A 16,235-nucleotide genomic window follows, 5' to 3' on the forward strand; every position below is an offset into this window, starting at 1 on the left:
GATTAATGCAGAAAACCTGAAATAATTTCCACTTTTGAGGGGTTACATAGGGGATGAAGCCACGTTTAAGAGCAACCGTAACTCTAGATGAACGAGCATGTTAATGTCTCTTTTAATTTACTCTCGGTGTGTTTCCAAAGAAAAAAAAAAACTGAGCCAGTATGAGTAAAAACATCAGGATGTTGCCTTTATACTGGCTATTTTGTGAATTTGAGTCCCATATGAGATTGTTTAATTCAATTTCCGAAGAACACGGACAAAAAAGTGAACGTTACATCATCTTATGAGAAATTTAAATTAAAAAATATATATAAATAGTTGGGAGTAGGAGGTCACATATCTGGAGCACCTTCAGTATCTGCCATAGGGTTGTTTTCTGTAGCCCCCTCTTGTCAGCCGCAAAACAGGGGCTTTGAGACAGGGTCGGGTAGTCGCCCACTCCTCTGAAAAAATAGTTGAAAACATATTGCACTGCACTCAGAGACACCACAAAGTCGAACTGAGCACTAACAATGTATGATGCCCTCTCACAATTGTATTTCACCAAAAGACAAGACAATTTAAGCGAGCAAATTACATCCCAGTTACTACAGGGGCTTCGCTTCACACAAAATTAATTTCATAAGTTCTTTGCCCTCTGTTGGACCAATACTGAGCTCTGACTGTCAGCAGCTTCGTCCTTAGAGCCAAATCACATAAAGATGGGCACCTCTGCTGCATGGCACATTGCACTGCTTCCAAATAAGAAAGTGTTTATGAAGCAGAAAATCAAATCATTGCCCCTTTGGTTTTGGTGTGGTCCGACCTCAACACACCAGCGCACAATTCATTGTGCTGAAAATGAATGAGCCTGCAAACCCACTGTGGCAAGCAGCTTATCGTCGCTGTCATGTAAAAGCCTAGCGACTCGACTTGTGGAGAATTTTTGCCTAAATTGTAGCTTCAGACATGAAAGCTTTGCATGTTTCACTTCACGGTTTGTAGGTCTGTGAATGAAAAAAAAAAAAACTACTGGTTGGAAGAAATGTGTTTTTTTTTTTTTAATACTCGGGAGCAGACTTGCATGCAGAGCCTGTGAGGGCACAAACCCAAAAAGCAAAAACTCTCCACCTTTACAACAGCCACCAGTTAGTCCCATGAGCCTCCACTGGCACATTTACAGTTTGAGTCAAAAGCAGCTTGTAGCCAGGAAGATAGGAGGGGGTGATGCATTCAAGGAGAGCTCATTGGGTGAGGAGGATTTCTTTGTTCCTCAGCTGTGAAACACCACCCAAATGTCAGTGTGGCAGCAACACTTTCTTCTTGTCAGGAATAAATTCCAACAAAGTCCAAATCATTTTCTTGACAGGTTAGTTAAGTTTAACTCTGTGTCCATGACTGTGATGTATCTTATGGAATCTTGACTTAGTCAACTTAGATCCAATGAAGATAGTGGAATTACATACATCGATATAAACTAAAGGTCGAAACAGACTACCAGAGCAAAGAAATTGGTTCGTTTTCTTGAAGTGCTAAGAACAAGAACAAAGTTAGTTTTAGCAAAGACATTTTCATCTTCATGAGAAATTAAAAGTCAAATCTCTGGAGGACATGGAAATGCAGGGTGACTGGAGATGGTATGGATGCTTTTCCATCTAAACTATGCCCACCTCTAATTTCTGACCAACAAAATGGATGTTTCACACATGACCCATGTTCACGTGAAATTTGAAGGTAAAGATTATACATTTTCATTGCAGTTTGACTGCTTGCTTACACAAAGTTGTGTACAAGTTGTGAAAAGAATAACTTCTTTTGCTCAGAATTCGGTCCAAATTCTTTTGTTATATGTCGACAAGTTAATGCTGAGTGCTTCCGAGTTTTTGTGATACTGCAATTATAGTCCTTTTCAATTTTGATTCATCTTTCAATCATGTGCATGAAAAACCATCAGACTAGTTGAGGAATCTTAGTTTTTGAAGCCCAAGGCAACATCTTCATAGTGACTGTCTTTTATGAACAACAGACTGGTTTCATCAGAGCAAAGCCAAAAGATTCAAAAGCAAGAAAGGAAGAAAAAAAAAAATCCTCATATACTGAGGATCTGGAACCAGAAAATAAGTAGCATGGAAAAGCTTTTTTGTTGTGGAAACAACTCAAATTGTTGTCCAGCTACCAAGCTGCGACATTATCTTTGGACATGAACAAATCAAACCATTGTGGACACACGCAGTATTTTCAATATATCAAACTATTTTTGGAGTGTGCCTGCTGACATAAGGAACATGATATTTGGCCTTTACAAAATAAGCTGAACTCACCATAATTGTTGTAGGATTCATCACTGCTTCCGTGTCCATATTCGTAATATTCTGAAATGCTGAACAACACAAGGCAGAGATGTCGTGCAAAGATTTAATTCTCAGGAACACAGTGCATGTTGTGTTGGCTTGATGAGGCAGTGGTGTGCAGTCAGGGGCAGCAGGACTAGCACTGCTCGCCCTGCCAAAAAGTATTATTATTTTTTTTTTTTTTTTAATGATTAAAAAGTGATTCTGAAATCTATGTCTGGAATCAATTAGTGACTTTAGCAACTTTATCCAGAAGATGACTACTTATATTTTGTTGAGTTCAAATCTCCTATGTCTTCTAAACGCATCACAGCTCCTTTCCTCTGCTCGGCGAAAGCAGAGGAAAGCATTGCTGGCCTCTGATCGAAGCTGGACGCTGCTATTGGGTTCAAATGTTGAGTGACAGTATTATCAGCCAATCAAATTTTGATGTGTTCTTGACACAACGCCTCAGGGTAAGCAAAGTTTCTTGCGCTAACTTTGGCGTCGTCATTGAAATGAGCTTGACTGATTGGCCCATGGGCAGGTGCGTGATGACGCACTGTTATTATGTGCAAATCCGGAGGTGATGGTGGCTAATTTAACAGCAAGATCGGATGATATGACAGTAGACCTGCTTCGGGGGCCTTTTTCAAGGCGTGTGTTCGAAGAAGAAATGGAAATTGTGAATTGAGGAAGACCAACACCGGAAATTGATGAGCTAACTGAGGCCAACAAAGGCTTCGTTCGGCATTTTACAACAGGATGGATTTAATCTACTGATTCCAACCTAATCACAGTAGCGTGCGGTGGTGTTTCACCACACCTGTCATTTTTGACAGGGCAAGCCTGCTGCCCCTGACTGCACACCACTGGTTGGACAAATGAAGTAAAGTACAAAAATACATATGAACGAAGAAACAAATCTATAAACAAATCAATGATTAAAGAAACTAACAAAAAAGTAAAGAAAGGAACTAACTAACGAATGAAGGAATGAACAAAGAAGTGATTGAACCAAATAAGTTACAAACTAACAAAGTAAGTACTTAAAGGATGTACAAAATAAAACACTGAACAAACATTTTTTTTAATGCACACACGCACTATTGAATGTCTTGATCTGTGTCCTGACAGTATTCAAGACAGAAATGTTTAAACTGGGACACAAATACCTATTATTCCCACAACAAAGGGGTTGTGCTCATTCTGACTGGGGGCTGCAGTTTCTACTTCACTTGCTATGGATTGTTTTCTGCTGTGGATGAATCCACATTTGGTTCTCCTGTGAGCATTTACTACATTATCAAGGATTAACTACAGTACCCATGTTGCCCGTGCTGCTCACTGATGTGTTTTTACGAAATGGCGGCACAGGGGTAAACTACATGAGGCTGTGGATACACAGACAGCTTGCTCCCAGGATCAATGTTGGCTTTGGTCTTTTCTCACTGAAATGCACAGAAGTGATGCCCCATAAGGCAGCTGGTCACAGTGGATCTTACACACACTGTATTGTAACAGTGGACAGATGGCAGCCGAGAAAAGTGTTGAATCCCTGAAAAAGCTTTTTGTTTATCCAACATTTGTGTGTGTGTGTGTGTGTGTGTGTGTAAACATCACCTCTTTGACTGATTGCTGTAGTTATCCTCATAGGCTTCGTAACTCTCATCATCATATTCTCCACCATATCCATCATCGTAGCCCTGCAAGGTGACACGCAGAGAGCAATAAACTTGACGTGCCTCCTCGTCTCCATACGGCCTAACTGGTTAGGGATGAAAATAAACAGCAATCAATACTTTGCTCCATGAGCAAGCACGTCTAGTAGGTCTGTAGTAGGAGAGAAAAGAGGAAAAAAATTAATGTCCAACCGAGACTATTGATTAAAGTTCGCAGGGGGAACATGTCTCACTATTGGAGCCTAATGGACAACATCTAAGTCTTGGTCTATTATGGATCACAGCTATTGATAAGTAGCCACTCAGGAAACAAGCACAAAAACCAACCAGTAGCCAGAGTCAAGTTCAATAGCAATACAAATGGCTAAGCCTGTGACTATAGGCGGTCTTTACTATGTGCTGCATAGTAAAGACTGCCTATAGTCACACAGACACTTTGCCAGAAACCTGGAAGTATAAGTGACTACCGGTACATAAAAAAAAAAGTATTAAAAATGACACTCCCTGTGGCAGAGCTGTAAAAGCAGATGTAATGCTTTTACAATTTATTTCCCATAAATGCACAGATACACAAGGTGTCCTTTCTTCAAGCGAAGGACAGATCATACCATTGTGTTATGTGGTAACTGCCTGTATTGAACATTTATGACAATATTCAATATAATGTACAATGTCTGTGTGATGCCGTTACGACTGCGGTCGTATTTGTGTGTGTTTTCTGTGTCCTCTGTGTGCTTCTCCTGATTTGTCAATTATGCAAATAGGGCTGTGCCAACCCGGAGTCCCTATTGGCTGGATCCACTTGTATATAGTACATGAGGAGGAAAGGATGATACTGACAGAGGCAGAGTGGTTCAGAGGGGCGTGGCCACCCTTCAGTGCTGTTAACCAGCACAGAGAAAGCGGGGTGTGCTTTGTTACGGAGTGGAGTGAGCGGTAACTTTAAGTCCAATCTTTTCTCTTGGTTATGTTAGACGGGGAGGGCAAAGACTTTGTGTTTATTTTGCTCTTTTGTTAGTTAAGTAAGTTGGACCCTTGAGAGAAAAGGATATTAGTTGCTATGTTTGATAGAGCTCACTCTTTATTTCATTTATTCATTTATCCCTGATTTGTTCATCTATATCACGTGAGCACTTTGCAAATAAATCATGCCTTTTCACCAAGAAACTGTTTTGGTTTTGCTGCTTGGACCATTGAAGGATGGCATTTTGTGTTGCGCCCCAGTAGCTCCGAGGCTGAGGTGTAACAGATGCTCATAAGCTGTCAAGATATATACTTTTTTTCTCATATCACAGTAGTAAGTGAGAAAGCAAGAAGTCTTAATGCAATGCCTGCTAATCCAGTTAGCGAGTGTTTACATCTACTACGGAATCCTGTTGGCTTATTTATGCAGAGAAAATGCTCCTGAATCAAATTTAAATTGAACATTGTAATTCAGTCAGAGTGATGAACCACAGAAGAATTGGTTAACAGGCATTTATTATTAAATCCTGTAATATCAGACTGGGATAATGCTGGTATATTATGTGAATTGAGATATGAAAAATGAATGGGTTATATATTCATCTTTATGCCCTTCTCTCATTTCATTCTCTTGCTTTGTCATATCATGTCATCAACCATTTGGTGTTTGCATGATATCAGGATAATTGGGTCTCTCCAATGTGTTACCCACTAGACGTTTACTCAAACTTTTCATCTTTTTTTTTGCTACTGGAGTATAAAAAGGGGTTTTGAGATTTGTACATAATTTTTGGAGCTCCAAGCCTTTACATTTTCTATTGATTTACACCTAAAGTCTTTTAAAGCAAGAACAATTCCATTTTTACTGTCCAGCTGCCAAAACGTCAGAACAGAGAGGAGATGTGTTGCTCAAAATGATGATGTGCTCATTAGAGTTGCTTTTAATTATGAGTGAGCACTTGGAGCAATAACGTTTTATGAGCTGAGGTGAGAGCTAAGTAAGTATTTTCCTTGGGTTTTGCCTTTCAGACAACATTTAGTTGAATATCAATCAAAAACAGAGCACCATTCCCTCAAGTGCGGAACATATAGTATCTGGGGCTTCACTCACAACCATCAGAAAATGTTAGATTTACACAGACAAACTTGGAGGAAGCTTGTGCAGGCCTGTGTGAAAACCATGACCCATGTGTGCACACATTTTGGAAGAAAACTAGGAACACAGATGGGAAAGTGGTGAACCGAAGCCAGATTTTATAATGATTGCTCTCATGGGGTTATTTTCAGTGCAAACAAATAATCCCAAAATAAGAAAAGCCAAAATGTTCAGAAAAAAACAAGCAGTGTTAAGTTCTGTTTGGGTAAAGAAGGCAACATTTTTCCTTCACTATCTCCTTATTTAATAAAAATATAAAGGTCAATTCTTAACTAGTTTAGTTGTATGATTCAAGATGGAATATAGTTTGTAACAGACACATCCTTAATGGAAAATGTTAGAATGTACTATGCTGCCTGACGGCTGCCTGAACGGTGGCTAAAATAGCAGTGACAAGGTCAGGATGCATCAAGTTACAGATTATGTAAAGTCTCAAAATCCTAATTAACTTCAGTCATCAAATTGCATTTCATTTCTCAACAGAACAGAAATGAACATCGATGTCTTAAATGTTTTCATGCAGTGTATAAGCTTTATTTAATAATTTTTTGTCAGAAAGTCCTCAATGAACGAACTGCCTCAGGGAAACCGCACGCACGCACGCACGCACGCACGCACGCACGCACACACACACACACACACACACACACTCATCAAATAGGACGGGATGAGAGAAGCACCTTTTAAAAAAATTTTTTATTAATTAACTGTAAATTACGTTGGCATAAATAACTAATCAGCAAATAACCACTTGACTTCACAGAAGAGGAAAATCAGATTAAATGAGAAAAAAATACAACCAATTTCTCCACATTTCTTAAATTGTGAGCCTCTTGTTTAGGTTTAAGCAATGACTCCATTTTGTAGAGGTAGAATATGTAAAACTGTTGTTTTCAGTGTCATTCTGCATTGGGGAACAGCTCCAGGCAGCAGGAAACTGTGGCTCAGGGCCAAGCCTTTCCCCATTTTTTTAAGAAATCAGCATAAAAACGCCAATAAATCGAGATTAAAACAAGTTCAATTAAACTACACATTTGTGAACAGACGTGTACGTGTAAGTGAAAAAAGATACAAATTCATAACATGTTTTTGATACCTACAAAAAACATTGGATCAGACTTGACATGACAGGTCTGCAGTGGTCACTGTTCAAGTCAAGTCAACTGTGATTCATAAAAGCATGAGGAATATTCTTGATACTTATCAGCGACCTTATTAAATTATATTATTATATAAGAGCTTCAATATGATCCACTACAGTAGCTCTGTGATAAAGTCATGCATAAACTAGAATTGTGGTTCACATAATATTAGTTTCATTTAATCTACTTTTACTGTACATGGCATCTTTAAACACCCTTACAAACTGCCGAAACAACATAGAATAGAATAGAATAGAATAGTATAGAATAGTTTACAAACCCCAGAGGGAAATTCTCTGCAGTGTTGCTTCACACAGAATAGAACACATGGGACAAAAAAAGATTGAATAGCACAGAGAGGAAAAAAACAACCCCAAAACATACATTACAGGACAGTCTCAAAAAAAATAGACAAAGCGAATTAATTGGCAAAAAGATAATAATAAAATAATGATATTAAAAATAATAACGAGAAAGATTTCTGCTCAAACTCTGACAAACATTGTATAGGCAATCTCAATATCAGACTGGATCCCCTTGAATTGTTGAAGCAGAAGTACTGAACGGGCCAGTGATTGCATATAAATACAAACAGCATTTTTTATCCTGGTTAAAAAATGTATTATTTCAATAGGTCTTCTGATATCAACAATACATCTTTAAAATGAACTGATGTGTCTGAAGAAAATACGCCACATAATATTCCCTCAGATGCTTTATTCATGACTGCAGAGTTAATCAGTCTCAGCAGACCAAAGGTTCATGTAAAAAGCCTAACCTGAGCTGGAGGGAGGCCAGAGTGTGCACACAATGTACACTTAGCTATTGTCTCTCCTTGTAATTGTTGGATCTTGCTCATTTAAAGTGATTTAGTGGCGTTTAAAGTGCTCATGTTTCCTTTTCATCATGATCTAATCTCCTCTAATCCTTTCCAAGCTTGCTATTTCGGAATCCAGCTCTCCTGTGATACTCACAGGTCTTCAGAGCCTTTCAGAGAGTGAAATCTTTTGAAACCATCAGAATAAAAATGTGTTCACAGCTTCATTGGAACAGGTTTATGGGAGACGTGTTCGCGGTGGTGCATATTTCCTTCATGTCTGCCCACCACAATAGAGTAATAACACCTAGCATTAGGTGTGGCTGCCGTCGGTAATACATTATGACGCACAAGCAGAGACATCAGCGTGAAGGACATCAAGTGCAGCAACACAAACGAAATTACATTAAACACACTTGTACTCACATTCCCCCTCCTGTCAAGTAAGGCAGATTCCAAGTGCTCTGGATCCTGTGTGGCTTTATTTGTGCGAACATGAATTCGACTAAATTAAAGTTAGGGATTATGTCAGGGATTAAGTTGTTCCAGGGGATCCTATACGTCTCTTTTTCTTGCCTGAGCATCTCTCCACAAAGGCAGAGTCAGAGACCTGCATATCTCTCCAATTAACCATTTTGTGAGCAAACCCATAAGAAAACCTGCTCTAAGCTGGACCGCGGCTATAAAGTAATCAGTGGATTAAATTTCAGTCCGAAGTATTTGAAATAAACCTTTGGTTGCTATTTCTATCTGGACTCGTGCAAAATGTGCCGTGTATTTATTTAAAGGATTAAAATATTTGTGATGTCTTCAGACACGTGCAGAATGCTGTTCTTAGTGCTGACCAATGCAAAAAAAAGATAGAGAATTCATTTGAACTCATCACAGCTCAGTTTATCATTTGTTTATTTGTTGAGCTCAATATGAGAGGCTGCTGTTAATATTTCCAAACACAGCGGTCGTCTGGTTTACACTGTAAATGAGGTTTGTAAAGAAATAACACAGCCAATTTATTCATTTCCTTCATGGTCCCTATCAGGAACATGTTTTGAAGGAGTCGTGTTTGAAAGCAATTGTCATTACGGTACTTCCAAGTTAAGACTCCGCGGTTTGGACTTGGAAAGTTCAACATTTCTGAGGAAATGACTTATTCAGTCAGTCCTGCAGTTGGTGCCTGTTAAAATGCTACACAACCCATTTTTGTTTCATTAAGTGAAATGACTAACACATTATCTTTAGGATCATTTTTTCCCTCACTCCACAATACCAGTTTAAGTGTGAGCAAGTGCTATCGTGATATCATGCATTATTAAAACTGGTCATATCAGGTCAAAACATGTATTTTCTTATGACGTTTGAAGCTTAGGTTCAGTGATGAAGATCTGTGTGTGCAGCTTCTGTCCCAGCAGTCTTTAAAAAGTTCTGTATTTTCCTGCTACTCGGTCCTCCAAGTAAGCCACACTTTTACACAATGTTGGAATCATCTGACCTTCTGCTTAGGTATACACAGCATACGCAGTTCTGTTCCATGTTCTCAACCTCAGATGTGCAACCCACTCCAACACCTCAACAGACCGGCTATCCACATAAGTGAATTCATCATTCAACACTCGACCACCCTACCCCCGAACTCTAGACCCCACGAGAATCCCATTGCCACCGCTATCACAACATCACAGCCTAATCTTCTTATAACTCTGATGACTCTTTGTGATTCCTCATTATTTAGATACAAGCAATAACTATGTATCTATATTATACATAATCTATCAAAGTCACAGACCTGATTGCTTGGTGCCTCAACGCTTAAAGAAAACATAACATCCATCCCTCTCTGACTTGCTGACCCCGGTGTGTGTGTGTTTCTTGCACAACACATTAATTGTGGTTCGACAAGTTACCTCGTGTAAACAGTCCAGCTTCTAATTAATGAGGCTTGAGTCCTCTAGTTTGACACTCATCTGTAAAAACAATTAACACTGGTCCCTTTAAACAAGGCAGAGGACATAAATCAAATGTTAACACAGGAGTGGCGAGTCCTCGCTCAGTGTAATTAGGACAGCGAGAACCTAAAGGCCCCTAGTACTGTGCTTCATTATCAATTGACAACCTGTATGTCCCCTGACATTGACTGATCTTCATAGGGAGCTGCCTGTGAATGCCTCTCCACGCCACCAAATGGGGAAGGAAAATTAGATTTGCAGCCTTTTGTCTCAGTGAATAGATGCGGCACTTCACTACACTGCTGCTCCCTTACCTGTGTAAATTGAATCAGCACGCACACATTGCTGTTGCTTATGCACACAGTGCATTAGTTTACTTTTAAGTGTTGTTTACTAAAAGGATGTCCTTGTTTAACTTGATAAAACAATTATCACATTAAATATGTATGTTGAGAGCCTTCCTTGATTCCTTGAATGACCTCAAGCGAGATGTTTGGCTTCAGGGCAGCTGACGGTGAATTAAAAGTGTGACTGTTCGAATGTTTGCAGTAGATGGAGCACTGTTTGTCTTCCGTCTCTGCAGATGCAGCCGAGGCTCTTATGCATTCAACCTGAGTTTGTCCTTCTATTAAATAATCAAGTGTAAGTGTGTCTCATACATCTGCTTTAATAAACAGGAGAGCTCTGCATGAATAATTGGCATGATTAATGTAACAGATGTGAACTCAGCAGTGAATCTCAACCTATTGTCACAAAGCAATTACAGCAGATATGCAATCCAGCTTTAACGGTGGCCGCAGAAACTCTCGCCTTCAAGAAATGTACAGAACCTCACAAATCTCACACATCTTTTATGTACATGAAAAAGATTTTCTCCCCATTTCAAAAGGGTGTCCTTTTGCTTTTTCCACACTAGATAGATTAAGAGTTTTTTTTTTTTCTTCAAAGCCTCCCAAAGCTCTGTGTTTAATCACATTATGGCATTTTCCCGCACAGCCTCGGTATGGTTGCAGGGCTCAGGTTTAAGAAACCGAACTGTGCGTTTCAATTTTTACCAGCAATTTGTACAATTCATGGTCTGCTGTCAGGGACAGAAAGCTGTATCACTCTCAGATTCCTCTCGTCTATCATCAGCCCTCCTGACATTGAAAGATAAGATTTGATACAGATGGGATTTGATCTTTAACATTAAACTGAGGTCGTGGTCCCAGTCTATACTGAATTCCATCAATCACACTTTTAATCTCCCCCTGCTCTCTCTGTGCACATTTCACATGAAGAAACTTACAGTGAAATGTCTCATTTATGATCTTTCAAGGGTGATTCTGCTATTGGTCCAGTAATAAAACGATAACTTTGCAAGCTTCAACTTTCTGTTTGAACTCTTTAGCTTAAAACAGCAATAATGAATACCTTATTTCTGAAGAATTAGTAGATAACACATTAAATATACCTCTATATGAGTATACAATACATTTACATATTGTAATTTTACCACATTCGCTCAAAGACGGATGTGCAATTGCAGAACATTTAATGATAAGTATAATTTCCTCTGTGTAGTATTAGCTAGTAACTATAAAATATTGCAATATGCAAAGCACATTTCTGTTATGACTGTAAAACAATTAATTCTACAATTTAAGACAGAAGAGAGTGGCTAGTTGCTGAAATTGCAGATACCTTATCGCTGAGAAACACTCATTCACTGGATAACAGATCTGCATTTTAAGCAGTTTTTACATTATAGTGAAGATGGAGGATTCGTTTTGCTGCAGCTTAATGCAGTCAGTGGCTGATTGACGAGTTCATTTAAGGAATAAATATGACAAACAACTGTCAAAGACGAAAACAAAGCCACCCCATTGTTCACTCTTTGCAGTTTTGTTTTTCTTATACAGACTTTAGCAAATCTATGAAAACAAAACCAAAATCACAGAAGAAACCCCATCAATCTTATGCCGATGTAGTATTTACTAGTGGATGATGCACCATGAATGATTTTAATAATTAAATGATCCTAGAAAATAAGTAAAGAACACGAGGTAAAAGATCAGACTTTGTTGAGAAGTTTTCCTCCTGATCAAATGATTCTTTGAGGATTAATCTTTACTGAAGGGCTTTTTATTTTATCTAAAGTGAGACTTAAATGCCCACCTGCAGGCTTCAAACTGGAGATGATCGAGATGCTGTCAAGTCTAAAAATATGTATAAGTATACCCCAAGGACAAAGCTGTTTTAATATATTTGACTCATCAAACATTTCAATCTCTGTGAAACTGTGTTTATTAGTAAAGGCTTAACAAATGACATTGACATTATAGACTTGGAGGCTGGATTGAGTACCAGTTAATATCAGGCCGAAGGCAAGCAACTCCACAGACAACTTAGAAGTTCACAATAATATGGAGATATAAACAAAACCTGCAATCATGATTAGCGTCACCAAACACTTGGCGAGCATATCTGGGGTTTGTTGGATCACCCTGAGAAAACCCAAACCTGGAAGTCATGGAAACTCTGCAAAGAGAACCTGTGTCTTACAACTCTGAGGCACTACACAGTAGAGCACCTTCACATTTTGATGATTCCATCAATGAGAACACAAAACAGCTTTTGGAAGAAAAAAAAATGAAAGTACAGTATTAAACTTTAAAATCCTTTAGAATTTCACTTGAGGTTCCAGATTAGGTGTAAATGTTTAGACGCTGCCTTATCTAAATCTGATATTTGAAGTCTGGTGGCATCTTTGGTGTTGAAATATGGGATGGCTTATGCAAAGATCTAAAGAGCTCTCCAAGGTCTTTTAGAGAAAGGTTGCAGTAAACTTTGAGGCTGGTGTGGGATTCAAAATAGATCTTCAAATTATTAAAAAAAAATCTTTTTCAAAGGAAAATGATGTGAAAGTGGGGATGGTTTCAAACAGTCAGTGATTTCCTTGCAGATGTGAGAGCAAAGTCTGATAGAAAAGAAAACCTACATTTGAAAACCCTTTTACAAAAGTCAAGAAAACTCATCTTCCATTTCAAAAAATATTATTGTTTCTATGCATAAGCTATGAACCTATACTAACTATACTTAAGTGTCTGTGTTATATAGTATGACCTCCCCACCTCAATGCCAAAAAAAATCCATCCAAGTCAAAGCACTGTTATCCACTTCACTTCTGAATCGTTGCCATTCTTTAAGAGGTACCATAATGGTCGCTGTCACTGTATTAGTTTTACGACGCTGACAGCATGACAGAGTCCATTTATCACTATAAGTCTCCGGAGGACCCTTGCGTTACATGATGACCTGCAGCACAGGAGAAAGACACCAAATGTTTATGGGAACTTCACCTCAAATGGGAGTGAAAACAACAGTCTGCCACTCATTCAGTAAACACAATGCCAGCAAACTACAGGATGCACACACACCTACATCTGTATACACGCGTTATGAATGAGCAATCTCATGCAAATTGGGCTTTGGGCAGAAGATGAGCCGGGATATTGATTCTTTGTTGTGTTGACTTTGCATAAAGAAAAACAGTAAATGCAGAAAAAAATTACACTGTTGATGAATTCGTAATTTATTCAAGTGAACAATAGATAACTTTAGATTTTATTTGCTAAATGTATATACTGCAATAAAAAGGTTTGCCTTCAGAATAATATAAAGTAGATGGAAAAATAATTGAAATTCATATAATGGGTAGACCGAGCACAGGAGATAATGACTTGTACAAAGAGATAACTCACAGAAAAATTGTAGCGTGTTTGTTAAGATCAGTCATTTCACCAACAACTGAACAGTCTGTCACGCACCGCTCAGAATGTACGAGTAGAGCCCGATTTACCAAGATTTAAAATAAAAACAGATTTGCATGTGATCACCTGAGAATAATAACCGACTGATTGGCAAAAACAACACTCATGCTGCATAAAGGTTGCCCCACATCATGTAGTAAATTTAGCTTAAATGCCAAATTTCCTGTATTTTCCCAACATGAGGTATTGTCAGCATCCAATCCATGATTTTTGTTGATGCTTTGAGTTGCTACAGCAAGTCTCTGAAGGTTTTTCATAGCCAATGCTGTGAGAAAAACAAGAAGGACAACAAAAAAAGAACATTTCTTCTCAAATAAAACTGGTGGTAGGCCAACTGAGGAAATGCCACTCTGCACAATAACAACAGCCAACCTTGTTAAAGGGTGAGGGTCAACAATGTTGTGTGTAGAAATCAGAAAGCTATAGAAATAACACCCATCCAGCCATCATCCATCCATCCATCCATCCGACATTGTGAGACAAATACCCCAAACTGTATTTTCTTCACAATTTTACCATTCTGCGGGTTTATTTGTTCGGAGAATGCAGACACATTTCTTTGTACGGTAGATTTGTTTCCCCTCATACTGAAGCAAAAACAACACAGACTGAAGTCAGATGAGCGCGTCAGAGTATGTGACCTTCTGAAAAGCACAAGGACAGATGAGACAGCCATCTACAGCAAAGACAGAAGGACAACAGTAATGAAGCTTTACTAAGCTTTCATGCAGCTGGAGTCAACATGACTTTAATATCAAGAAACACCAAAGTCCTCTGTAAGCTCTCCAAACATCTTGTTACATTATTTCTCAGGATTTACTGGCGATGTGTAGACAATGTTTATGTATGTTAAGAACGTTATAAACATGAATGAATGAATGAATGAATGGTTTATTTCGGTTACAGTTTCAGTATAAGTATAAGTGCACCACAATATACTTGCAACCGAAATGGGTATAGGCTGAAGCCAAGGCTTATTATAGCCTATCCCTTAAAAACCCGTGCGGTTACCCCAGACACCAGTGATACAAAAAATATATTAAAATGTTTAAAAAAACGCAACTGGAGAAGAAAAGAAAAGAAAGAAAAAAGAGGGAAAAAAAGAAAATAATAATAATAATAAACACAATAGTCGTAATACGGGAGAAAAAATGAATATGGAACATAACAGAAGTAATACATGAGAAAAACCCAACCAAACAAAACAGAAGTAACAGAAATTATTGTTCATTGTAACCATTAATTATTTTTCTTTTTACAGTTTTTTTTGAAGCAGAACAGTGATTTGCACAGTTTTAAGTTGTCACTGAGACCATTCCATAAACCTACCCGGTACTCCCAGAAAAGAAACACATCTGTATTTAACGTTGGTTCTCACGCCACCTTTTTCAAATATACACAGTCCTCTTAAGTTGTAGCTGTTTTCTCTTAATTTAAAAATGTTTTGAATAGCTGTGGGAAGACTTTTATTCTTTATTCGAAATAGTATTTCTAATGTTTTTAAATATACTATATCTTTAAATTTTAATGTGCAACAGGCTATAAATAGTTTATTAGTATTTTCTCTATAGGAAGCTTTATTTATTATTCTAATAATTCTTTTCTGGAGTTTAATGATAGGGTCTATATATGTTCTATGTGTGTTTCGCAAACCTCAACACAGTATGTCATATATGGCATAATAAGTGAGAAATACAATATTCGCAAACATTTCTTATTCAGAAAGTCCCTTGTTTTATAAATAACACCAATAGTTTCAGATAATTTATTTTTCATATATTGTATGTGTGGCTTCCAACTAAGTTCATCTAGCATGACCCCCAGGAATTTGGTCTCATGTACTCTTTCAATTTGTACTCCATATAGGATTAATTGAATGTTGCAGTTTGTCCGAGTCCCACCAAACACCATATATTTTGTTTTATTTTCATTTAATAATAACTTATTAATATCAAACCATTTTTTTAATGAGATCATCTCTATTTCTACTGTTGTCAACAGTTCTTTAATATCTGGTCCTGAGCAATATAAAGTTGTATCATCCGCAAATATCATGCATTTCAATTTGTTAATTACTGAATAGATATCATTTAAATAAAGTATAAGGTGCTAATACGGAACCTTGTGGAATGCCACACGTCACTTTTTTAGAATGTGACATTATATTATTAATTTTTACATATTGATATCTTTTTTCTAAATAGCTTCTTATCCAATTTAGTGCAACACCTCTTATGCTATAATGATCCAGTTTCTGCAGAAGTAAGGAATGGTTAATTGTATCAAATGCTTTGCTTAGATCAAGAAAAACCCCTACAGAGCATTGTTTATTGTCTACCGCTAAAGATATATTTTCTACTAGTTCCATCACAACCAGGGAAGCTGATCGGTTTCTCCTGAACCCATATTGA

At 37.9% G+C, this 16,235-nt stretch overlaps 1 protein-coding gene across 1 annotated transcript in view; it reads right to left on the reverse strand.

Moving 5' to 3' along the window:
* Nucleotides 1–351: 351 nt before the first annotated feature.
* The window catches only part of khdrbs2 (KH domain containing, RNA binding, signal transduction associated 2), a gene marked incomplete at its 3' end in the record, with an annotated part of 68,696 nt that continues 52,812 nt past the window's right edge, over nucleotides 352–16,235 (reverse strand). The window contains exons 7-9 of the mRNA XM_080508120.1: nucleotides 3,933–4,015; nucleotides 2,301–2,359; nucleotides 352–443 (exon numbers count right to left, since the gene is read on the reverse strand). Coding sequence (XP_080364246.1) covers nucleotides 352–443; nucleotides 2,301–2,359; nucleotides 3,933–4,015 — 234 coding nt within the window. The remainder of the gene's footprint in view (nucleotides 444–2,300; nucleotides 2,360–3,932; nucleotides 4,016–16,235) is intronic.

The sequence above is a fragment of the Blennius ocellaris genome, assembly GCF_963422515.1.
Source record: "Blennius ocellaris genome assembly, chromosome: 13".
NCBI classification, from domain to species: domain Eukaryota; kingdom Metazoa; phylum Chordata; class Actinopteri; order Blenniiformes; family Blenniidae; genus Blennius; species Blennius ocellaris.